This window comes from Scatophagus argus, chromosome 10 (genome assembly GCF_020382885.2).
Source record: "Scatophagus argus isolate fScaArg1 chromosome 10, fScaArg1.pri, whole genome shotgun sequence".
Classification (NCBI taxonomy): domain Eukaryota; kingdom Metazoa; phylum Chordata; class Actinopteri; family Scatophagidae; genus Scatophagus; species Scatophagus argus.
This window is the reverse complement of record NC_058502.1, coordinates 44119-70987: the sequence shown is the minus strand read 5'-3', so window position 1 is coordinate 70987 and position 26869 is coordinate 44119. Positions and strand designations below refer to the sequence as shown.

Here is a 26869-nt window from a genome sequence, read left to right as displayed (position 1 = left end):
TGACCAGGATGGACAGGATCAGGAATGAGTACATTAGAGGGCAGCTCATGTGAGATGTTTCAGAGATAAAGTTAGAGAAGCCAGGTTGAGATGGTTTGGACATGTTCAGAGGAGGGAAAGTGAATATAGGAGGTCTAGAGGAAGACCAAAGAGGAGGTTTATGGATGTAGTGAAATAGAACATGAAGGTTTTGGTGTGAGGGCAGTGGATACACAGGATAGGACGGGTTAGCAGATGGAAGCAGATGATTCTCTGTGGCGACAGCACAAAGGAAAAGAAGTCTCACTGGACTTGACCCCATCCTCACTATATTTTTAAACTGAACTTTTTTTTTTCTAAAATGTTTTGCGTCACTTCCCCCTGTTGCTGTCTGAGTGATTGCAGTGAGTGACCGCCGATCGGCGCTGTTGCTTAAACTTTACAGACAAACCTGAAACCTGAGCTGTCTCTCCCTCTGTGACCTCCTCCTCCTCCTGCGGGGGAAGCGCGCGCTGCCAGAACAGGCGGAGTCGGAAACGCGCAGCAGCGTCGGTCCGTCGTGTCTGCGGCTCCTCCGCAGCTTCTCTCGCTCGTCTCTCCGCCGTCGGATTCCCGGGGAGCTGCGTCTTCTTCTTCTCCCGCGGGAAAGCGACGGATCTTCGGCCTCACGGACGGACGGACACCGCAGGCAGCGCGGCGGGGACAGACCTCGCTCGGCTCGGCTCTTCCTCCTCCTGCTGCGGAGGAAAAACCCGGACGGAGGCCCGCAGTGTGCGCTAAGCCTCCCGCAGGCCTCCGGCCCGGACTCCCGCTTTTCTCCCAGAAAATGGACGGATTCACCGGCAGTTTAGGTAAGTCCAGACCACTTCTCGCGCCCCAAACATTACCTGGTCACCGGTGCGTGCAGCGGCGGGACTGGGAGAGCCATACGCGCCTCTGGCGGCTTTACACGTGTCACTGCTGTATTTATCAAAAGGTTTCTGCACCGCCCCTCCGGCGGCTGCAGGGCAACAAAACCAACAGCTCCTCCTGAAGGAGACAGTTCAGAGTCTGGACCCCCCAAAGACCTGGATCTGTTAGAGACCACCAGGAAGTTCAGGCTACAGTCAGATCTGAAACCCAGTTTTTGTTTCTGTCAAATGTTCAAATGCTGAACAGGAACAGGACTGTGTGGACTCTGATCAGTAGAACAAAGACTCAGGAAATGATTTATTTATTTATGAAGTCAGCTCACACCTCCTGTGTGTGTGTGTGTGTGTGTGTGTGTGTGTGTGTGTGTGAGCGAGTGTGTTTCAGGAAGTAGTCAGAGTCGTGTCTGTATTGTCCTCTCTGATCAACCACAACATTCAAATGGGTGACGGATGAGGTGACCATTGATCATCAGGGTTTTGAGGGAAACCGTGTGTCCTGTGTTCATCCCCCACCTCCCAAACACTGTTCAGGAAGGGCTCGAGCAGAGGAAGGTGATGTAGAGCTCCAGGTGCTGACCTGACCCCCAAACTGCTCAGATCTCAATCCGATCAAGCATCCGCAGGATGTGCTGGAGTGAGTCTGGTCCATGGAGGCCCTATGTTGCAGCCCACAGGACTCAAATCAGCCACAATAACAAAACTGTTATTTGTGCAGAAAATTTTGTGCACATTTGGCACAAAAAAGCTCTGATTAATTCACTTAAACAAATTAAACGAGCTGGACTTCTTAAATTTACTGAAGTTTGAACGAGCTGCTAGCTAAAACATTTTGTCAGGTAAAAAGTGATTGTGTTTTAAGATTTATTAGGACCATTTCATGTAAATTGCACCTCACACACCTGAGAATGTCAGGTGTGATGTCATCTCTGCAGCAGTTGAGACATCGGGAGGAAGTTTATTCTCCTGAACCAACACAGTCTGCATGCCTGCAAAGACATCAACATCAACGAGCTTGTCAGGGTTCACGCTGTTTCAGGTAAAACAAAGGAAGTTCACTCAGGTGGGTGTGATGTCACTGCGCCCCTTTCATGAAGTGGTTGTCTGCCGCAGATGCCAAACGTAATGTCAGAAAGGCGTCCCAGTGCAGAACGTTTACTGTGAGGACTGTGAAGGTTCAGACCTGGTTTAGGTTCTGGTCGGATTCAAGTTTAAGTCAGGCTTTGCATCACCTAAGGTTAAGTCCTCACAAGCATAGAAAGACGTGTGTGTGTGTGTGGTAGTTAAGCTAACATGCAGACACATGCAGCGTCTGCAGGACTGAATCCTGCCCTGCTGCCGCACAAACTAATTAGTCTAAAATCCTTCAGATTCACAAACTTTTCAGATTTAAATGTTTCAGTCAGAAACATTCTGCCACGTGAAGTTGAGCTGCATTCACTTTGTCATGGACATCATAGTGTGAGCCACAGTCACATGTCAACGTCGTGTTTATCAATTCAAAAATCAAAGCTGATTTTCTGTGATGATCTTTGAGTGTGACGGGACGTGACACACAGTGTGTGTGTTGGTCAGTGGAAGAGAGAGACACAAGCAGTTTTTGTCTCTGAATAATGCTTTGTATGTGCGTTGTAAAGGGGCGGAGCTTAGAGCTCAGGAATGTGAGGAACAACTGTGAAATGACACACAAAGCAGCCCTGCCCATACGTGCGCACACATACACCCACCTGAAGGCTGTGATTCAGTTGACTTGTGGACTAATGTAGTGACACTACAGTGTTACTTCCTGTTTAAGCTGTACCATCAAAGGTGGTTAAGATTTACCTGAGGTAAACTGCTCTCAGCAGGTTATCAGTGTGCTCAGTGCTGGATGTTACCTCATGTACTGGTAGCCTACAGCTCAGTGGTTGACACCATTGCCTTACGGCCAGAAGGTCTTGGGTTCGATTGGCTGATGTGTGGTGCTGGCATGTTCTCACATGCTGCAACATTGAAACACCTTTGTAGGTGCCTTTCGTGAAGCCGCTGTCTGCAGCTGACTGGCAACACCGTGAGGTGGTGGTGCTGCTCCTCAGGGACGAATTAAATTCAGACAGGATGTTTGACTACCCTATACTGAGTGTCACTGTATGTGACAAACAGCTGGAGGGCATACCTGAAAACAATAAAACAAAAATAATACCTACAAAATAATTTAAATAAAAAAAAATAAAACTTGCAACACAGCCTGACAGTTCCATGAGTATATACATTGAAGAAAATACTCAAAGGACTGTATTCATATACACGTACCACCATATTTACTTGTCAGTACTTCACTGTCTGCCCATGACGTGTGGGCTGCAGGCTTACAGTGGTACACCAGCACTCTACAGTCAGTCAAAAAAGAACACATCCGTCCAGCCAACTGAGACAAAAAGGACCATGTTGGACATCTCCCCAAAGACCATTTTTGTGTCTAATACTATTGTGTTATGATCCAGTGTCCCTGTCTCACTGCAGATGACAGTATGTCTGGAGCGAGTGTCTCAGATGTCAACGATCGTCTTTCTGCTCTGGAGCTTCGTGTTCAGCAGCAGGAGGATGAATTGACGGTAATGAAAGCAGCTCTGGCTGACGTCCTTCGCCGCCTTGCTGCCTCCGAAATCTCTGCTGCCTCCTCAACCAAGAAACAACATGGAGGGAAAGGTAAGACTTATTGTTTTGTACTGGTCAGTCTGATAAAACTCAGTGTGATGTTGTTGGATCCAGAAGTTGTTATCACATGAGAAAAACACAACATTAAGTTGTAACTGGTAAATATTAACTTGATTGTTTTGTCCTCTATGAAACACTTATGTATTATTAACTGTTGTATGTCATTTGATTCATGCATGTTCAAGTTTTCCCATGCTGACTGATGACAGCAGGTGACTGATGCAACACTTTGCAGCTGCAAGATGGTCAATTACTCTGGCAGAGTTTTCTCTTGGGCCTGTTTATCAGCATGAACAAAAACCTGATTGATGCTCGGGTTTCAGCTAAAAGCGTCTTTTCATCTCAACAGATGAGAATGTGTTGTTGTTTCAGAGATAGTTTGAGAAACTTGTGTTAGAGACTTGGTGCTTCAAGTGTTGCATAGATCTGTGACATATGCTGAGTGGAAGATCACATTAATAGAGAGGAATGTACCCCCTCCTCCCGTGGACCACCATGGGACATTATTTCAGAAATAATTCACTTTTCAACTGGTCATGGTCAGTGTCAACAACAGAGTGCTGCCCCCTGCAGGTGGTGCTGCATTGCGTGAAGCCTACTCGATGTCCTCTATTGCTAATGGAGGGACATCTGGACGAAAGAGAGACTCCACCTCCGTCACCAGGAAGGAAACGGTGTCATCTGCGGCCAAGAGGTGAACACACGCACACACACACACACACACTCTCTATCATTCCATCAGGATACACCAGTCTGGTGACGATGATATTGATGATGATATATATATATTAATGAGTTCATCTCTGAGTCAATTTTTATTGCAGTTTTGTTTGAATCTTTTTATCTGCTGTCTGCTTCTCTGGTGGTTTTTCTCCACAGCACCTTGATATCTTTCTTCTAGATTGTCTACAGACCACATCTGATTAATCTGGCTCATGTTACTGATACAATTAATTTCTTTGCTGTTTTGACTGGGTTTATTTGAGACATGATCCCAGTGCTCTTATGTATCCAGTATTAACCGGTGGAATCCGCCAGCAGCCAGAGATTAGGTTGAATCGCTGCAATACACCTGAGTAGCAGCTGGCTCTTATTCAGTGAGATTACTAAGTGGAACACAGTAGAAACAGTAGAGGTGCAGTAGTAATTTCTGGCACAGTCTTGGTCTTCTGCAGTTCTTCAGTCTTCCAGAATGGAAGGGAATCATCAGTAGTACAATAGAAGCAGTAGAATGAATAGAAATACTGTAGAATTAGATGATGTATGCTGGTTTCTCACAGTCCTGGTTTTGTCCACAGTGAAACAGACAAGAGGGAGGAGGTCAGCAGCCAGCGGTCTCTCGTGGATTTTGGTGGTTGGAATCTTTGCAGTAAACACTGTAGAATCAGTAGAAACATGTTAGAATCAGTTAATATAGAGTAGAACCAGAAAAAACAGAAGAATCAGTAGTGTGTGGTCTCTCACGGTCCTGGTTTTGTCCACAGTGGAGCAGACAGGAAGAAGGAGACCAGCAGCCAGCGGTCTCTAATGGAGGACATCCAGGAACGTGAGGAGCCTACTCGCCCAAAGGATTCATCCCCCTCTCCGTCCTCTCCCGATCCTCCCCAAACCCCTCAGACCCCCCAGACCCCCCAGAGACCAACTCAGTCTGCTGACAGCAGTAAAGGCCACGCCCCCCCAAAAAGGTTCCACTTTGCAATCTGTTGGCTGTATCTAACCTCCCTTCTTGCTAAGGCTGCTCTGACATCACTCCTTGCGTGATAACTAACTTGCAAATTAAGGACCCACAGTCCCATACCCGAGAACCTGACCAGCTCAGGTAGAGCTGCTCCTGACAGGCTAAACACACCATGGCTCCTCACGAGCAGGTCTGAGTGACCTCTTAGAGATCCTGGAGTCCTGGAACTTCCTAAGGCCTTCATGGGATCCTAGGAAGCCTGGGACTTCTGGAATCTCATGGGATTTTCCATAGATCCTGGAGCTTCCAGAGGCCTCCTGTAGTTGCAGAAGGTGTCAGGAAGGTCCCTGGAGATCCACTTTACTCTCACTGGTAGAAAGCTTAGCCCGAACTATGTGTGTTTCATCCAAACTAATAATATTTTATAATAATAATATTTGCCTTCCCCTGAGGATCTGAGCTGCCATGACAAGTAATTTCTGATAATTTATGAATCGTTTCAGTCCTTTTTGTAAGCAAACATGTAAACAGTAAATGAAGAGTTTTGGGGTTTTGGACTGTTGGTTGGACCAAATTTTTTCACAATTTTTAGACATTTAGTAGACTAAATGATTAGTGGATTCATAGTGAAAATAATCGGCAAATTAATTGATCATGAAAATAATTGTTAGAGGCAGCCCTAATCTCCTCCCCCTAAAGGGACTTTCCTGATCCAAGAGCTTCCTTAGGTTTACTGGTTAACCTGGAGTGCCCTGTGGTCTCCTACAGCTTCTGTAGCTTCCTGAATTCTCTTTCCCTCTGGCTCATCTTCACTCTTTGCTGGTAGAAAGTTGAGGCTGTGCTGTGTGTATTTTATAAAAACCACTAATGTGTTCTCATCCCAGCTTCCTCCTCCTCCTCCTCCAGCAGGTCTTCTGCAGCTTATGGCTTCAGTCTCTGATTCAGTCTCCCAGCTCACTAACATCTTCCAGGGTCATGTGTTTAACTCTGAGTCATTGACATTTTTATCTACAGAATCACAAACCGAATCTGCAGCTCTTTAAACAAAATGATGATTTTTAAATTGATGACATATCTAACAGGTTGTTGGTAAAAGCATGATAGATAGATTGCTCACCGTTTGTTCTGTCTACTGGTCATATGGTCCTGAAGTGTCCTTATCCATTAAGATTTTAAAGGCCTCTTGGGTTAAGAGGATCACCCTCACGACAAACTTCACATTTTATAGTCCAACAAGAGACACAGAGTTCTGCATTGGCCTAAAACTGAGACCAAATGTGGACCTGACCTGACCCGACCTGAGACTCAGTAGTTGTATTTGTTCTCTTGTTTTTTTGGGCTATTATAGCCTGATAGATAGGAAGGGGGGAGGGGGAGGGGAAGACATGCAGCAAAGGACTGTGATTTGGAATCAAACCCAGGACTTAGCCTTGGAACATGGGCTACACACTCTGCCAGGTAAGCTACCTGCTCTACCAGGTGAGCTACCAGGCTGCCCCTACCCAGGCTGTATTTCTATTATTTATTCTGAAAAGCCATTTTAAATTGTATACTGCACTAGACAGACTGACACTCTACACAGAACCACAATGACTCACCAGGACTGAACACGCAGAACTTAGTAGATAATCCAGAGGGTTACTGACACTAAGCACCCTGCAGTCAACTAGCATCATGTAACACTGTGGCAGCTCACAACTGGACTCCCGACCCGATCTCGTGATAGATTCTTATTTAATCCCACTGCAGAGAGAAGCTTTGTCTCTCGTGCTCTGGTTTCTGCAGTTAGAATTGGCTGATTTTGATTCTTACTGAGGTTGTCATCAACAGCTGAAGTGCTGACTGATTCTGTTTGTTGTCATGTTTACAGGTTTCAACACAACACATTAACCAATAAAAAAAAAAACTCAGTCAGAAATGACACGTTAAACTGAACTGCAGATAAAGTGAAGCTCAGTGACTCAAAGTGACTTCCTCCTCATTATCCTCTCGTTAGAGCACTGCCGTGATACTCTGTGTGTGTGTGTGTGTGTGTGTGTGTGTGTGTGTGTGTGTGTGTGTGTGTGTGTGTGTGTGTGTGTGTGTTCAGGGGCCCCAGTGTAAAGCGATCCTCAGGTATGGAACGTTCTCAGAGCAGCACCTGGGACACCTCAGAGGAAAACAGGAATAAACTGGTGAAAGCTGCATCCACCTCGAAACTGCTCTCCAAAGTGGTCAAGAACGCAGAGAAGTAAACACACACTCACAAACACACACAGATGTGTTGAAACATTACAGAAGTTTTCAGACAGACTGACAGTCAACATTTACAGAACTAAGATAGTTTTCATAAAGTACCCAAACGTTTTTATTGATTAATTTATTGATCAGTGAAAAACAGAATACTTTATCATCTTGACAGATGATATTAATAAGTTAAAAATGGACACCAGCAAGAGATTTGTTTTCGATTAAAAATATTCTGCTTTATAAAATAAATCTGGTAACATTAGTAGATTAAACGTTCAGACTTTGTCTTACATAAACTCAGCTGTTAAAACCAAAGAAAGTGATGAAGACAGTGATTTGATTGGTTGAGAGTGTGAATGAATGAATGTAGTTTAGCCCAGAGGATGTTAAATCTTAGGTTAAAGAATCATTAAGCCGAGCTGATGTCTGCATCTCGTTTCCTTCCCGTCTCTGTTGAGAGTTGCACATGCTCAGTATTATTCAGGTAAATCATTCAGACCAGTGACATCGTCACTGTGGTAAATTATTATATCTTTTACGTCGGCCTCTCTTTCAAACTGAAAGCAACAATGTTGATGATTGGAGAAGCATTTTCTTGGGTGTCGTGTTTCCGTCACTACCAGTTAGACCTGGAGCAGATAAAAGCCTGTGACTGTTGTTGTCATGTGACTCAGGAATGACTACTGATTGGACCGTTTCAGACTGAAGACAAAAGGCAGATGTTAGTAGGTGTTTGAGGGTTTTCGGTCCAGTGTGAAAGGAGTATTGCGATATAAAATAAAGTGTAGCTTAACCAGTACTGATTTTTAAGACTTTAAGTAATTTAAGAGTGAAATTCAAGAAAAACTGAAGGATACCAAAGAGAAAACTCAGTGATTTATTGTCACATGGACTGATGGTATTTGAATTTGCCCTGATAGGCAAAAATAGTAAAAGTTGTTTATTTGAAGATACAGACATTTAAAAAGTATAAAATAAAGAATCTGAAAATGAAAGTACCTTTACAGGAGTTTAAGTTTTATTTCAGAACTCAGTTATTCTATTTGTTTTTGTCTTTGATCTTTTTTACTGTTTTTAAAATCAGGTTTTTGTATCTAGGTGGGTTCTGTCATTCACATTGTCTCATAAGCTGATCACTATTCGCGCTTGATTAATCAACGGTCATCAGTACTAACTGATGTTTATCTGCTGCCTCTTTTCAGACACAAAGACATGGCGGTCAGTCAAGGTAAACAGATTTATCATCTTAATCATAAATATTAATTTTATTAATCATAAACCCTAACCCCATACCATAGTCATCATCATCATCATCATCATCATCATCATCATGGTCACATATGACAGCCAATAAGAAGCAGCCACCAGCTTCACGCTCAGTTTGTTTCTCCTGTGACGGCTCTGTGATGATGTTGATGTTGTTGTCTGTACCACAAAGTCAGTCATGTCATCAGATCACCATGGTAACCTGTGATGAGGGATAACAAATCATATCAGTGGGAACATTGTGACATTGTTCCTACAGGATCCTGACAGGGACAAAAGTGTCAGTTAATCAGTATCGGTACATAATTTTATAGATGAGTAGATTGAACATTTCAGTTGAATAGATCATTCAGGAACTGCGGTTCTTCTGCCTGCTGAGGTTTTGCATGAGCTTTGATGAACAGCATCACATGTTCAGAATATTTTGTTCATCATCAGACAAAACACTAAATATGGTCTTCTGATCATTCACAACGTTGTTGGCTGCAAATTATTTCTCATGTTCTTCTCACTCTGTTCCAGTTTTCCAAACACAGACTTGATCACTTTTAATTTAATTAAAGAGTTTGGTCTAGACCTGCTCCAATTGGAAAGTGTCATGAGATAACTAACTAACCATTTCTTTACGTCCACCCAGATTTCACCGATTGCTTATGAGTGCGTCAAAAGAGGAGGTTTGCAGAACCTGGCCAGTCACAAACATGGAAAGTGTTGTGACAGCAGAGCAGCAGACTTTACAAACTGTAACATTAGACTGATATAAAGAAGTTAAACTCGCAATTCATACGAAGGACATGAGTTGATTTGACTGTAGTTACTTGTCTATTCCTCTGTGTGTTCGTAATGGTGTGTTTTACTCTTTAATTCTTTCAGCTGAATCTCATGGTGAGATTGAGCAAATAAAAATCTAATTCAATGTAGTACTTTCATATCTTCGAAGTACTCCAGTCAGTCTGTGTTGTAGGATGATCTCCGTATATGAAAGCACCATGAAACAACTTTGACAGGAAAACAAATGAAGCAGACAGGTGAACTCCAGGTTCTTTCAGTGATGATGATGACATTTTCCAAGGACCTGGTTGGTCAGTGATTTTGATCAGTATAGCAGGTTAGATCTGCCAGGTTACCATGGTGATGTAAGAGGCGAACCACCATCTTAACTCTGAAGATAACTGCCAAAGCTTTGTAGTACAGGCCACAAGTCTCCCTGCTCCTAGTGCTTGTTGTTGTTTGTGTTGTTTGTCCTCGCTGTGTTATTGTTATGTTGTTGAGTGATAATGTCTTTGTCTCAAACCAGCCAAAATGTCGACCCGAGAGAAAAACAGCCAAGCAGGTAAGTCCTGATGAGTTAGGATAGCAGGATAGCGACAGGCTAATGCTAACATCCTAACAGCAGCTGGATTAACCTCGCCCATTTCTGCCCTGGACGAATCACATCTCTCTCTCTCTCTCTCTCTCTCTCTCTCTCTCTCTGCTTTACGTCGTCAGCCTCGCTCTCTACTGCAGCCTGATTAGGTGATAGCACACCTGTGGCTCTGCCCTGCTCCTCCTTTACCTCCATAGAAGACCTAGCAGGTGGTACCTGAAAGTTATTTACTGGCCAGGTGTGAAGAATTATTAAAGGACCAGCTACAATTTAAATGTAAAGCATGTCATGAAACGCTGCTGGGATTGTCAAATCATTGACATTAACTCAGTGGTTTTTTTAACGTGATTCAATGGAAGTAAATGATGACACAGCAGGATTTTCTGTCTGATCTGCTTTGCCTGCTTCACCTGCACAGCATTACTGCTTCCTCACCTGTCCCTCACTGTCTGACTGACTCATATTGGTTTTTTTGACTGAATCAACAGAACTTTCAAGGTCTCAGTTTATTTCAGAAGATCAGAAGCTATTTGATGATCTGCACAGTTTGAAACAAACTGAGACCTTTAACGTTTCCTGTTCTGACAGCTTCTTCTAATCTGATTGGAGGCAGCCAACAAGAAAGGATTAGAGCTGATGATAAATTGTCTCGTTGAATTGAGTTCAGTATTTGTGTTTGTTTCCAAACGACAACGGTGAGATTTCTTGTCACCTCTCGTGTATCTGAATTTAATCAAGCGTAAATGTTGATGAGAAGTTTTTCAGTCAGCAGCAGTATCCTGTGGCTCTGATAAATGTTTTCTTATTCCACAATCCTTTCTTTCTCTGCCTTTCTGTTCCAGTGTGTTTTCATGCCTCTTTGTCTATTGGCTGTTTCAGAGGGGAACACCATCAAGATGTTCATGCGTGGTCGACCGATCACCATGTTCATCCCATCAGATGTGGACAACTACGAGGACGTTCGGACTGAGCTTCCCTCAGAGAGACTCAAGCTGGAGTGGGTGTATCCTTCACTGTGTACACAGAGGGCATCTGGACAAGAAGTGCTGATCACCAATAATAGGAATTACTTTATAAAGTACATCTCACTCAACAGATGTTTTAAACTGGTTTACGTTCAGTGAAAACAACTTGGAATTGATTTGGAAAAGGGCGACAGCTTAATCATCAGGTGAAAGTTGAAGATGGATACGTACCTTTCAACATAACAATCATGCAATTTAATTTAATTTAATTTTTTTTTAATTTAAGTTACTTTATTAATTCCAAGCTGGGAAATTATTTCTCTGCATTTAGCCCATCACTGATTGAAACACACGCACATGCAACATGCAACATGCAGTGAAACACACACAGGAGCAGTGGGCAGCATCAGGCGCCCCCGGGGAGCATATTGGAGGTTAAGTGCCATGGAGGGGGTGGCATTATCACTCCACCACACTCAAATTTTTCCTGCCCGTCCGGTGGGGGAATCGAACCAGCGACCTTCTGATCAGAAGCCGCTTCTCCAACCTCTAGGCCACGGCTGCCCCCCAGTGCAAAACAGTGTGGGTTTCCTCCCCCACCCTCAGAAAGATGACTCTGAGGTTTGTTCTCTTGCCCGAAGTCCTAACTGGGGCTATGGAAAAGGCTGCTGAGATGATCTAACTGTCATCCGGGTTAGGGTTGTGTGGTTATTCAGTCTTATAATACTGAGTAATGAACATCCAAGTATTTCCTAGGTGCTTCCTTGACTTTCTGCAGGTACGGTTATCGTGGCAGAGACTGTAGAGCAAACGTTTACCTCCTTCCAACTGGAGAGATTGTTTACTTCATCGCCTCTGTCGTCGTTTTGTTTAATTACGAAGAGCGAACTCAGAGACATTACCTGGGACACACTGACTGTGTCAAGTGGTGAGAAAATCACCTGCTGTTCTCCTATAGGCTGTTCTGTGGTGACATGTCTGTGATATCATGTCTCTGTCTCTCTCCTGTCAGTTTGGCCATCCATCCAGATAAGATCCGGATTGCTACAGGACAGATTGCAGGAGTGGACAAAGACGGACGGGTGAGGACAAGAGCGACTTGTATCTGAACTTCAATGTTTTCTAGCTGAACTCAATCTAATGTTGAACAGATAGGAAGGGAACTTAAGCAAAAAAAATATCTGTTAACTGAGACTACAACTAAATAGGTGACTTTTGAAAACAAGAACTATGACACATTATACACCTTATAATAATATCATTATAACATTTAAGAAAGGGTGAACGATCATTTTAAAGCTTGTTGCCCCCCAGCTGTAATATCTGCTGCCAGATTATCAATTTAACATTTCTGTGCGTGTTGTTGCCAGATGGCAAATCACCAAGAATCTGCAAAACAAATGTTTGAACACACGTCTGGTTAGTCGTGTTTAAACCTGTTTACTCAATCGGTCTGCACATTAGTTTCATATTTTAATGTAAAATATGAAGAACAGCAGCTGTGACATGCAGACTTAAAACACATAGATTTAGAGACTCATGATGATTAAAAGATCCAAGACATGACTTATGGGTCCTAAAAATGTCCTTAAAATGTCCATAACGATCATGATGGGGAAGATGAAGGTAACTGCACTGTGTGTGTTTATTCAGGCGCTGCAGCCTCACGTTCGTATCTGGGACAGCGTCAGTCTTTCCACTCTGCAGGTCATCGGTCTGGGAACATTTGAGCGAGGCGTAGGCTCTCTGGCTTTCTCTAAAGCTGTGAGTATCACCCAGGTGCATCATGGGAGCCTGACTCAACCCTGAAAATTTGTTCAGTGGCTACGTTTATAAAATGCTTTTATCCAAAAAGCTTCAGAAATTTTGCCTCACATTTGTCTCTGGGTGTCTCCCTTCTGTCTCACATTATGTCTCTCTTTCAGGACTCTGGTCAGCACCTGAGTGTTATTGACGACTGTAACGATCACATGTTGACAGTTTGGGATTGGCAGAAGAAATCAAAGATCGCTGAGATCAAGGTGAGCTCTCACTCACTGGTTCCTGTCTCTGTTGACACTTTTGCACATTATTGTTCTGGCATTGGCTCCTGTGGGCTTTTACTAGTTCTAACTGGTTTCAACTGGTTCTGGCTGGTCTCTGACTGAGTAAATCCGTTTCAGACCACTAACGAGGTGGTGCTGGCTGTGGAGTTCCACCCCACTGACCCGAACACCATTGTCACCTGTGGAAAGTCCCACATCTTCTTCTGGACCTGGACTGGGACCTCGCTGGCTCGGAAACAAGGAATCTTTGGGGTAAGGAGACAATTTTTCACGTTATTTGATTTAAGTTTGTAATTAATGTTGACCAAGATGTTTTAACTGTATCTGTGGCAGCACATTATGTTTTTTGTATTGTGGTTGATACTGTGTTTTAGGAGAATTTAGAAATACAAAAAATTTTGTATAATAAAATCCAAAATAATATTAATAAAAAATCTCAAGACATAGAGAGAAATAGTTAAAAAAAATTAAAAACAAGTTAAATGCTGGGATTTCAATGCAGCCTCTTCAGGTTTCTTTAAAATCCACTCAGTGAGCAGAGACCAACCGTGATGAAGCTGAAGAGTTTTAAAAGTTTTTGCTTGTTAGCATTTTCCTGCCGTTTGTAATCATTTGTACGTGAGGAAAAACCTTTGACTGCAAAGAGATTTTCTTCCATCAGTTCTTTTTTCAGTTATGACCCATTTTGTGCAGGTTAAGTTCTTCATGGCCAGTTAGACTCATCAGATAAAAATATGAAGTCTGATTCACACAAAAAAAAACACACTCTCCTGATGTCTGATCTGATCTGTGCAAGACACATAAAGTCACTTCAGACATGTTAGAAAACACTTAAACACAAGTTGGATCCAGGTTGGAGTGTCAGCACTACTCAGTGCAGTTCTTTGAGGTTTCCTGTCATCGGTTACCCTAACAGCGTAAAAACACCACACTGAGAAAAACTACACATCAAAACCTTGTCTCAGATCATCTGTTTGCTGTGATATAAAAATTGAAGCTGAAAAATTGAATGGACAAAACGATGAATGACTTTGTTGGAGCCAAATGACTGAGGAATGTGATCAGCAGAGCAACAGGAAGCTCCACCCAGCTGAACACAAAGGAACAAATCTTCAGATTAAACTTTTTACACTCACATTAGTTTCATTATAAAAATCTGCTGAAAATCTGATACAGCAGACTTCAGATCAGCAGAATGACTGAAAACAAACTGTGCTCGCTGATGTTGCAAACAGAAAAAGGGCAGTCGTGGATCAGCGGTTAGGGTGTCGGACCCGTAACCGGTGGATCGCTGGTTCGATTCCCCGTACCGGTGTCCATGGCTGAGGTACCCTTGAGCAAGGTACCTAACCCCCACTGCTCCCCGGGCGCTGCACGCGGTCGCCCACTGCCCCGGGTTTGCTGTGTGTGTGTGCACGTCACTTGGGTGTGTTAAATGCAGAGCACGAATTTCGTTGGAGTGAGTTCCCTCCAATGACAAAATATGTCACTTTCATCTTTCAAAAGCCGTCATACTGCAGTTAAAACACGTCGATGGCTTCTTCCTAACAAACCATATCATTCAAAAATGTAATTTTGTTGGTCAAACTGTACTTTGTTGTTACAGATAAAACCGACTGACCTGATCTCATGTCAGCTTCATCTATTAAATTTGTACAGTGTGCTTTATAATTGCCTCTACAGACACTTTAATATCACATTGATGCAGTCAGCGGTCGTATGGTGCCTACAGTACACATACTGTACTACAGTAATGCTGTGGTCCAGTCCTGCAGTCCTGACACCACATGCTGTGTTCACTCTGCAGTATAGAACAGCATATAGGAGAATGCTTACTTGCAGTATTGTGTGTTTTTCATGTAAGTCATTTCCTGCTGTCTACATTTAGGTTGAAGTCTGTGTTCTGGTCTGAAGTCCTGGTCTACCTTGTTTTTTGTTGTTTTCAGAAATACGAGAAGCCAAAGTTTGTTCAGTGTTTGGCCTTCCTGAGTACTGGAGACATCCTGACTGGAGACTCTGGGGGAGTCCTGCTAGTCTGGACGAGGAGCTCTACTGAGACACCCACTGGAAAGGGACCCAGAGGTGAGGAAATCCTGATTCAGTTTTATGGTCAAAATGTGATTCTTTTTATTGAAATTAAAGGGTGTAAGTACTTACAAATGTTGTTGTGTGCCTGCTGGGCTTTTCTGACTTAGAAAATGTTTATGTCATAACAACCCTACTGTCTGTGGATGTTAATGACTGCTTTAAATGTCACTGTTAGTCCTCAACAGCCGAAGTCAAGCAGAGGCCAAAACATTGCAGCTGAGTCCAGTAGTTAAGGGAAGCTTTTTAGCATTTTCACCCGAAATAAAATTTCTTTTAATTTACACAAAATCACAGGAAGTACTTTGTCCCATTAGTGCTGGCATCACAGCAAAGCATTCAGGCTACTAGTTCAAGTCCAGTAGAAACGATGGAGCTCAGCCATCAGTGTTGTGTATGAATGTACTTGACCATCAGGTTACAGGACTTGAGACCCTTTTCTGCAGATCTTGGTCTCACCTCAGGATGGACTGTGTTTGTACTCAGTCTTGTCTTGGTCTCAGACAAAGAGGACTTGGGATTTTATTTAAAGACTGGACAAAACCTCAGCTGCTGGGAGGGTTGGACATTTTCAGAATGGTTTAATGTTAAGCCAGACAAAGACCAGTTGCACCAAATTTTATGTATGGTGTCGCACTTGCCTCAGCAGTTTTTCCCATGCCCATAAACAGAAGTTTAGTGTCCCCATCCATCCATCAGGACAACAGGTGACATATGTTTGAAAGCCTTGTTAAGAAGTGAAGTCCACCGAAACACTAGAAGGGTTTTAATTTGAAACATAGTTTAACATAGCATAATTGTTTGTTTGTATTAACAGTATATTGCAGTAACAGGACAAAAAGAGAAACAAGATTCCGTACTGAAGGAGCAGAACCTGCTCCAACTCGTTACTGATTACAGCTGTCTGGTGAATGACGGTTGGAACTGTGAAGCGCTGTGTGGTGTGCGACATAACCCCAACCTAACACTAATGCTGCTCTCAGCTTGACATGACAAACTACACACTGAGAGGCAGCAGCCTTCCTGTACACACAGAAAATTTTCATTTAGAGAAACAAATGAAAACTGAGCTGATATGATATCAATGGAACACTGAGGAAAAAAACAGGAGCAGAGTTTGCGTGTGTGTGTGTGTTTGTCTCTAATGGTTTTAGTGACATGTTGTTAAACTGGTTTGAAGAGGAGCATTGCCAAAAATTAAAAGTTTTTCTGGTGAAGTTCTGCACTGGAATCAGATCAGAGTTCATTGGTGTGTCAAGCCCTGAAACATTTTAACCACAGCTCACTTTTATGATTTGGCAGAACAACAACAGACTCAGATCAGTTCATGTTCAGACTCTGATCACAAACATCTAAAGAAGTTAAAGGGATCGGTGTTTGTATCATAAACACTCAGGACAAATGAAAAGTTAAATCCAGCTTCAGCAGCAGAATTGCACAGGAAACCTGAAGAAACAGGAAGTGTTTTCTGTGTGATCTGCTGCCTTCTGCTGGCTGCTGCAGGAACTGCACCTGGAAACTCATGACTTGAAACACAACTGAAAAGCATGCAGCAGTTATGCAGCTCATGTACAGCAAAACTGTTTACCTCTGCAAGATGTCACACATTAACATTAAATATTCTTTTATCTGTTAAAATATACCAGAATTTTGCGATGCTGTTAGATGTTTTCCTCCAGTTTCTTTCTGTCAGGAACCATTCCTGCACGTTTACAGTCAGTTCAGTTCAGCAAAGGATAGGTGTGACTTACCTGTACGTGTGTGCAGCGTTTCAGATCAGTCGGCAGGTCAAAGGTCATGAGGGCAGTGTGTTCTGTATGTGTGAGATGCGAAGCGGCACTCTGCTGACCGGAGGAGGAAAAGACCGAAAAATCGTCTTGTGGGACCACGAGCTGCGAGCCGACCGCGACATTGAGGTCACACATTCACACCACGCATCACATGCATCAGGTTGTGTGAAGTGAGGCCACATGGCCGAGGTCACACGGGCTGCATGTCTGTGCATCTCTACAGGTCCCGGATCAGTATGGAACCATTAGAGCTGTGTCCGAGGGCAAGGGGGACGAGTTTCTGGTTGGGACGTCTCGCAACTTCATCCTGAGAGGAACTTTCAACGATGGTTTCCTGGTTGAGGTCCAGGTGAGACCACATGATGTCGTCATGATGTTTGTGTTGAGTCTGTCAGTGGGTGCGCTGTCAAGTCTGAATGATCCTGATCATTAAAGGATGAATTGTCAGAATATTAATAATTCCTGATGAATAGTGAATAAATACTGTAAATGGGTTCTGCCAGTAGAGATGGTTCATGTATCTCTGAGTGCAACCCAGAACAAACTTTACAAGGTACTGCCATTCTTAAGAATACTGCTTCATCGATCTGGTGTTTTCAGAATGTATCAGCAGACAGTCAGCTGTCTAGTAGTTCAGTTCAATTTGTTTTGTTTATACAGCAGCAAATCACAACAAAGTTACCTCCTGACAATTTCTAAACAAAGCAGTTCCAGACCAAACCCTTTAATTTAGTCTTTAATCCAGAGAGACCCATTAGTCCTGAGTAGTCCCGAGTCAAAAGTGAAGGTGAAATACAAACAGTTGGACAGGTGAACCACAAACTCAGCTGTTGAAAACTGCGTTTCACCAGATGTTTAGACAGACTGTTCATGTTTCCGTCCGTGAGATCCCAGATCAGTACGGATCAGAGCTGCTCCTCATACGCTGTGACGCAGAGTCTCTCTGCTGGCCTGGAAACTTCCCAAATGCATCATACATAAACGTCTTCATCACAAATCGAGTTGGTGAGATAAAAATCTGCATCATAACTTTTATGTGACTATAATAAATATGAAATCTATTTCCTTAATTTCGCCACTACAGAGAGCAGAATTGATAGCGTCGATCTATGGTATTTAATAATTTAGCTGTGTTAGCACTGTTAATTATTTAACACTGTTATTACTACCTGTCATATTTCTACATCATTATTATTACTAATACTACTACTTCTATCATTGTTAATATTTAAAAAAAACTGTTAAAACTTCACAATACTCTGTTATTATTGCTGCAAGTGCTTGCACATGGGGGTTTTGCGGGGTCTCTCTAAAAATCAAATTAAAGAGTTTGGTGTAGACTTGCTCTAGTTGTAAAGTGTCATTAGACAACTGTTGTCTGGGAAGGAAAGAACATCTCATTCTTAAGTCATCTTTCCTTGTTTCCTCTCTCCTTGCAAGGTTTTCTTGCATGCATCCTCTGTGGGAGGTACTAAGATACTAAGAAAAAACGTGAAGAAAACATGTATGCAACTTAAGAGACTCGGAGCGTGCCCATATTTTGGGTTGTGATATTTTCAGGGTCACACAGATGAGCTGTGGGGTTTGGCGTCTCACCCATCCAGAGGAATGTTCCTCACGTGTGCCCAGGACCGGACGGTCTGTCTCTGGAACGCTGTGGATCACAGTTTACAGTGGACCCGCACACTGGAGGTGAAGCTCACAGCTGATTAAATAATGAATACACATTATTTATGAACAGCTGACGATTGACAGCTTTGTGCCTCCCTCAGGAGCATGGACACTGTGCAGACTTCCATCCCATTGGAGCCGTGGTCGCCATAGGAACACACTCAGGAAAGTCAGTACAGCTCCTTTATAGATCAGTAACTCATTGTCTAACTGGTTGGTCTGTCTCATGAGGGTCTAACTGGTCTTACTGGTATGCCTGTCTAAGGTGGTACGTTCTGGACGCTGAGACCACTGACCTTGTGGGGATCCACACCGATGGGAACGAGCAGCTGTCAGTGATGCGCTTCTCTGTGGGTGGGTGGAGTTAAATCATCCTGTTCATGAACATCGTTTCCACGACAGCATTATAAGAGAAGTGAACTACATGTCTTCCCCGTGTCTTCAGATGGCAGTCTGTTGGCTGTTGGATCTCATGATAACTTTATTTACCTGTACACCGTCTCCGAGAGAGGACGCAAGTACAGTCGATATGGGAAGTGCACAGTAAGTCTGTTTGAATCCGCCTCATTTAATAAATTTTGCTCATTTTGAAACAATATTTCCTAATACTGTCTTGTAACACAATCCAAACTCTTATTTGTGCTCCAATGAAAGAACTGTTTGGTAAATGTAAATTCAGAGCCTTGATCTAAATCAGTTTCATTTGCCTTGATAGCACCGAGCTGCCATGTGAGCTGCTGCTCTGACCATCAGCACACTTTAGGGTTCAGTTCTTAAACATGAGGACTACAGGAGGTCTTCCTTCAGGCCCACAAACACCTCTCCTTTATTGACATGGACAGACTTGAGCATATGGTCCTGCCAAACACTAAAATCAGCTGGTCTAGGGTTAGGCAATCTCACTACTTAACTCACGTCGTGGATCAGCGGTTAGGGTGTCGGACCCGTAACCGGTGGATCGCTCGTTCGATTCCCCGTACATGGCTGAGGTACCCTTGAGCAAGGTACATAACCCCCACTGCTCCCCGGGCGCTGCACGCGGTCGCCCACTGCCCCGGGTTTGCTGTGTGTGTGTGCACGTCACTTGGGTGGGTTAAATGCAGAGCACAAATTTCGTTGGAGTGAGTTCCCGCCAATGACAAAATATGTCACTTTCATTTCACTTTCACTGTACTACTACTTTAAGAGGCTGATGTTAGCTGTAGTCCATGAGGGATTTCTGCTGTTCCTTCTCAGGAGCTACGTGTTGTTGTGATGCTGTTGATGGATATACCACTCATAGACAACAAGAGCTGTGATTGGCTGTTTGTGTTTGACAGACATGCTTGAAGTCAAAGACCATCAGCTATCAAACATAGTGATGATGCTGCAGCTCAGGAAATCTCCTTAACACAGAGATATCACAGGATGTAACTCCAGTTCTCTGAATGTGTGTGTTGCTCTGTATTAATGACAGAATTTTAACACACTTAGTGTGAGGAACATGAAGCTGATCAACACAACACGTCTGTTAGCGTTGTGGACTTGAAGTTAAACCATAAATCAAACCTTCACTGAACAAGCCCAGCTTCAGTTTGGAAACACACTGACTACTTTGAGGAGCAAGGCTTAACCACAAACATTTGCTTTCACAAGTGGGTACTTTATTTATTGGTCCGAGTTGTTTTAGAGTAAAGGCAACAAAAATCCAAAATATATGTTGTGTGTGCTGTTACTGTACCAACAACCAGTTATAGGGACACCTGCTATTTATGTACCTGGAACTGCCTGACAGCTGTCACTACCTGACTCAGTACCTGTCCACCACACCTGTGGGTCATGTGTGCAGTATGTAGTCTCACTGCTACTGAAACAGAACCTACTTGAATTTTTCCACAGGGACATTCCAGCTACATCACACACCTGGACTGGTCACCTGACAACAACTTCATCATGTCCAACTCTGGAGATTATGAGATCCTCTACTGTGAGTACTCTGATACTTCACTATTGCAGTACTGATAACTGAAATGCTGTGTAGCTGTTTGTGTAGTAACAGTTGTGTGTTTTCAGGGGATGTTCCAAACGGTTGTAAACTGATCAGAAATCGTTCAGAGTGTAAAGACACTGATTGGGCGACGTACACCTGTGTACTGGGATACCATGTGTTTGGTTAGTAGATCTGCACATCTGTGTGTGTGTGTGTGTGTGTTCTATTGTTCTGAAACTTGTGATTCTGTAAGTCACTTTGCATAAAAGCGTCTGCTAAATGAAGTTTAATGTAATGTAAACAGAAAGGGAGATACTATACATGTTCTTAAATATGTGGACAGCCTGTCCATATACTAATGTGATTTCCTCCTACTTTAGTTCCAATAAAATTTAGATGCAGCGTGAAAAATTGTTTTTAGTTTATCCTCATAAACTCATCTTTCTGATGTTTTTCTGATTTGTTAAACTCTCTAAACTGAACAATCGTGTTGAAAAAAATTTCATTGTGATGAAGGTCACCTGCTCATCACATTTCATCATTAACATTCTCCATGTGAAGCCACAAGAGAACAGGTTTATCAGAGTCCATACATGAGAAAAGCTGGAACATGTTGATAATCCAGCTGTTAAAGATGTGGCAGAAATCAAGAAAATATAAGAAGTTCAATGAAAATTGTCCATGGCTGATATGAAAGCAGGTGACATTAGTTCAGTCTGCATGTTCCACTTGTCAAGTGTTGTGACAAGATGAGAACAAAACAAATGTGGCAGATCCTCTACAACCACTGGTTTCTGACACAAGAACAAATCTGTGTGCTTTCTCATGAGGTCTTATGATGTTGCAAAGTTTGACCATCACCAAACCTTTAGTCAACACTTTCTGTTTACAAGTTCATATTTGGTTTTATTAATAACATGCTGTTAAAGTGGTTTAAAAAGGAGCTTTTCCGATTGTTTTTCAGGTGTCTGGCCGGAGGGTTCAGATGGCACAGACATCAATGCTCTGATCAGATCTCACAACAGGAAGGTTATCGCACTGGCTGACGACTTCTGTAAAGTTCACCTGTTCGCATACCCATGCTCCACAGCCAAGGTGAGGCACACATAAACTGGTTTTCTGTCAGACTTTATTGAATTCTTGAATTCTGACAATCAGTGTCCAGTAAGTCAGACTGACAGACACTTGAATATCTGATACAACCTGGATCATTTTTACAGTCCCAGTCCTTCACTGATTGCTGCTTGTAGCTGCTTAGTGCTCTTGTTGCTGTTGTGTTATGGATCCCACTGCTTTTTTGACCCGTCCTAATCTTCCTCTGATAGGTTGTCTTCATTGGTTGCATTGGTTAGGTTTAGGCCGTGTGGAGTAATGGGAAACGTTCATTTAGAAGGAGTTTGAGTTAGCAGTTTGTGTGCGGGGGCGAGTGATGGTGAACTGTAGTTTCCTTGACCTTATTGGCTGTCACAGTTACTTCTGCCTAATGTGCTGCTCCTCTCGCGATCACTCTTCACTTGGCCTCATCCAGAACCGAAAGGTTGGCCTGTTTACCGGGGAACCAACCAATCAACCAACACAGACCAACCAGAAACAACCAGAGAATACAGCTCTGTACCTGTTAACTCATAGTCCTGCTAGTGTTTTCTATTCCTCAACATTAAACAGCAACATTAAATTCATCAACTTGACTGAAGTGGGTGAGGTTTCATCAGGGTGAACCAATCAGATGCACAGTAGAGCAGGGGTCCATAGTAACACATCGCAGATGCAGCACCTGGCCAGAATTCTGGAAGTTTGTCCAGTCGGAAGACAATGGGCTTTTCAGGAGGGGGCTGAAAGAGACAGGAGCTAAAGTGTCTGAGGGCAAACTGAGGGACGGCATAAAGGACCAGTTAAAGTGAGGTGGATATGAGCAGCAGTGGATGGGGGCAGCCGTAGCCTAGAGGTTGGAGAATCGGCTTGTGATCGGGGGGTCGCCAGTTCGACTCCCCCAGCGGACGGGCAGGAAAAATTTGGGTGTGGTGGAGTGAGTGAAAAAAATTTGTCCCCCCCCCCCCCCCCTCCTCCCCCATCCATTAGCAGTCTGATGTGCCCTTGAGCAAGGCATTTAACCCCCCAATATGCTCCCCGGGCGCTTGATGCTGCCCACTGCTCCTGTGTGTGTTTCACTGCGTGTAATTTGCCGGGTGTTGCATGTGTGTGTTCAACTAAGGATGGGTCAAATGCAGAAGACGAATTAAGTGTGTGTATGTAAAAATATATATGCTGCCAATCAAGTGATTCTTCTTAATAAATACTGATCACATTTAAGCCACTCTGGACGTCCTGATTAACTAGAAACACGATCAGTCAGTCAGTAATTTGTCTGTGTTTGCAGGCTCCCAGCCATAAGTACAGCGCCCATAGCAGTCATGTGACCAATGTCAGCTTCCTGTATAATGACAGTCACCTGATCTCGACGGGGGGGAAGGACACCAGCATCATGCAGTGGCGTTTGGTGGAGAAATCTTCACTCTCTCTTACCGATGGCCTCCTTTCTAACTCCGCCCCCCACCGGGCAGACCCTGTCTTCACTCCTCCCTCTCATGCTACAGCTACGCCCATACAGGAACCCGCCCCTCCTCCGACAGCCAATGGGACCCAAGAACCCTCCCCGGACACCCCGCCCCCCACAGAGTTAACTCCACCTGTCTCTGAGTTAACTCCACCCTGCTCCGAGTCAACTCCACCCCCCTCAGACAGCACGGTGAGTCTGAAGGACAGCCTGGAGCCGAGTGATGACACAGCCACACCCAGCGATGAGGGGCTTCCCCCCCTCACCCCCCCATCATAGATAGTTGGTGTGTATGAGTGTGACTGTTCTGGTACAGCTATCTTTGTGAGGACCAGGTGGGGTTTCACACCTTGTGAAGACATTTTATTATGTGAGGACAAATTTTTGTGTTGGACCTTTGAATGTTTGAGGTTCAGACTTGGTTTTAAAGTTAGGATCAGGATTAGGATGAGGGTTTGTGTTAAACATGTAGCTGTGATGGTTTATACAATACACAACTGTGAACACACAGACATGACATACATAGGGTTACGGTTAACCCTAATTCTTTATCATTCGGTATCACTTTCGCTTCCTGAGGATGTCAACCACTGTGATGTCCATCCAGAATAAACATCCATTAATCCAGGTAGAAATCAGAGAGAAAGGAATCAAAGTAATTCACTGGTGATTGTTACATCCACGGCTACATTGCTAACAGGAGCTGCTAATAGCTAATTCAGCTCATTATGAATGGAGAAAGTGTGGAAACAACAGAATCAAGTGTTCAGCATCAAGAGTTCTCAGTGGTCATGGTGTAATGGTTATCGTAGGGGGCTTGGACATGTATTTAATGAGGGTCCTCACAAGTATAGAAGTACAAAGTTCTGTGTGTGTGTGTGTGTGTATGGAGATCCAGATCTGTGGCCGCAGAGTCATTGATTTTAAATCAATCATAAGTTAAAATAAACACTCCTTTAGGTTGAACAAACATCATGTCACAGTTTGAAACACCTGGAGAGTCTGATTTACCTGAGCAGAGAGTGATAGAGAAGATGTTACCTAACACACCAGAGTTTTACCCTTATCCTTCAAACATTTGAGTTTAAAATTTAAATTGAAAAAAGTGTGCACACGTGAACAAAGCGAAGAAGACACAGGAAGGTGAGCTTTCTTTTTCTAAAACAGAATGCTTCAATTTGAGATAAGATTTAATGGATGAAAATTTACAGGTGAGATAAGCCTGAGGTGTGTTTGGTCTGTCTTTCAATAAGAGCAGAGCAGGTGAACAGGAAGTGTTGGAGGAATTAGAGAGGACCTGCAAGCTCTTTGTGTCTTTTAAAAACATATATTGTTAAGATTTGTTTAAAAGCTATAAAAACTTTTTAAAAAATATAGAAAAAACTTAATCTAAACTTTTTATTTTTATTGGTTTCATTGGTGCATTATAATGAAAAATACCATTTACAATTTCTTTTTATTAATACTTGATTCTTGAAAAGAATCATGTAAAATGAGCTGCAACCTGTAAATTCTCAAGACACTGCTAAGATTTTTTTTTCTTTATTTGAATCTTAATTTCATGTGCTTTTATTTTGCTAACCCACTAAACTGAAACTTTTTGAAAGTCGTGTCACAATAAACACCCTCCCAGTATGGGAGGCTTTTACGTGAAACATGCTGGAAATATTAAATGTAGTAAGCCTTAGACCAGAGTGTTGAGAGGTCCAGGCTGTGGTCGAATAGTCTAAAATACAACTTTTTTTTCTAAACATCTTTCTTTGACCGTGATCGAAAATATAAAAAGGTCAAAAAAAAATGTGAAAGAGAACTTGTAAGTGCGGGAGAAAAGACAATTGTGGTATTAAGAGAATCTTACTAGGGCCCCAAGGAATCATGGGACAGCATCATCTCCTTTCAAAGCATCAAAGCGGCTTTTCTTAGCATTTGCTAACTTGAACAGCTCTTACCACAGCTGCTTATTCGGGGGTAATTTCTCTCAGATACAAACCTTCCTTAACAAAAAGATTTAACTACATCTTGAGGCTGAAGTTCAACTCACATTGATAACAGGAAACAGGAAATAATCAGGTGGAAACACAAAGTAAACAGGAAAGTCAACCTCCAGGTTAAAAACTGTGACTCAAATATTTTTTACTAATCAGAATACAGGGTTGACAGAGAAGTGGGTCTGATTGAGACATCTCTCTCTTACAGGATCTGTTTGTATATACTGCAGATATCTGTGTGTATATTTCTGTTCACCAACAGGAGGCAACAGCTTTTCAGCTACACTGTAAAAATCCTCAGCTGCCCTTCACATTCAATACTCACATCTCTCAGCCAGTCAGCTCATGGGAGACGCATGTGCTCCTCTCCTCTGATTGGCTGGTTTTCAGTAACTCACTGAATGACTGCTGATGATGTTTTTTTTTGTCTCTTCTGGACCATTTCTGTTAAAACAAGAAAAGTCTGAATGTCATAAGATGTCACTCCAAGGGGGCGGGGCCTATTGGGGGGTGTCATGTTTTTGCCTTTTTAATACTCTTTATCTTTAATATCTACATCTTTTCTACACTTGTCTCTGAAGGGCTTGTACAGAGTTCAGGGACTCACCCAGATGTTCAGGGAGGGGCAGGGACCGGGTGGGCTCATGGGGGTCAATGGGAGGGCCGGGTTCTTGTGGGAGTTTCTGGATTAACTTGTTTATTTTTCATTGATGAGCAACAATATTAATACCCATAATGATGACGATGACGTTCATGTGACTGTTTTGAGCCAATCATGTCTTCTCTCATGCATTCCTGTCATGTGACAGACTGTACTGAAGATTTCAACAAAAAAATGCAAATAAATGTTTTGAAAATTGACAGTTCTGATGCTCAAATCTGTTTCTGGACTTTGATCTTTTTATTGAGATATTGGCTCATCTGAACATCTAGTGAAATGAATAACTATTTGATAGATTTTTGTTAATTAGTAATTAAAGCTGTCAAATGAATGCAGTTGAGTAAAAAGTATGATTATTTCATGTAAAATGTAGTTGAGTAGAAGAATGAAATAGCAAAATGTAAATATATAAATTCTACTTAAGTACAATAAATGTACTTAGATAATTTCCACCACTGGGGATATACAGATAGGAGTTATAGTTTGGGTTTGGTTAAACTTAAAGAAAATTGTGTTAAGTCAATATGTGTGTGTGTGTATGTAGTCTGCTAGAACACAACAATTGATACTAATTGCTGAACTGAAACACAAATCCAACACCGCCCATTATTTTAAATGTCAAAAAAAAAAAAAAAAAAATCAAGATCTTGAATGTTGCAGAAATAATAAAAGGTGTGAATTAGGCGTGTAAAGATTATCCGATGCGTATCAGTATCCGTTTTTAACGTGCAAGTGACGACTGTATCAATGCGTTATGTCCCTAAGTCTAGATAAAATGACATGATGGGTGAACCGATTAAAACATCGGTTCAAAAATAATTCTGCTGAGTTTTCCTAAGTCTCTCCCTTACATTGCAGCTAAAACACTCACTGACTCACTCCAACTTTTGATTTCAGTACAATCACAACCTCTCATTGGCCAAAGCCTGTATCAGCCTATCACGCGTATCCCTTTGAATGACACAACGCCCTGTGTATAGGACACGCTCACTAGTTGTTGGACATGCATCGTTTGTGT

General features: G+C 42.7%; 1 protein-coding gene across 4 annotated transcripts; it reads left to right on the top strand.

Annotated features, from left to right (window-relative positions):
• The first annotated feature begins 468 nt into the window (after nt 1-468).
• Nucleotides 469-26051, top strand: LOC124065774 (echinoderm microtubule-associated protein-like 4). Of its 4 annotated transcripts, none has more exons than XM_046401503.1 (24): nt 469-830; nt 3390-3575; nt 4158-4278; nt 5069-5269; nt 7352-7492; nt 8694-8719; nt 10055-10090; nt 11003-11126; nt 11867-12016; nt 12101-12170; nt 12742-12852; nt 13014-13109; nt 13251-13385; nt 15080-15215; nt 16986-17134; nt 17232-17357; nt 18569-18700; nt 18781-18848; nt 18945-19033; nt 19125-19222; nt 20558-20645; nt 20732-20830; nt 21613-21743; nt 23026-26051. In XM_046401503.1, the coding sequence occupies exons 1-24, from the start codon at nt 806-808 to the stop codon at nt 23479-23481; spliced, it is 2994 nt and encodes a 997-aa protein (XP_046257459.1). In that variant the 5' UTR covers nt 469-805; the 3' UTR covers nt 23482-26051. The 4 variants fall into 4 exon arrangements, with proteins under 4 accessions (XP_046257459.1, XP_046257460.1, XP_046257461.1 ...); XM_046401504.1 differs by having other exon boundaries at nt 3371-3575; XM_046401505.1 differs by lacking the exon at nt 5069-5269.
• Nucleotides 26052-26869: the final 818 nt, after the last annotated feature.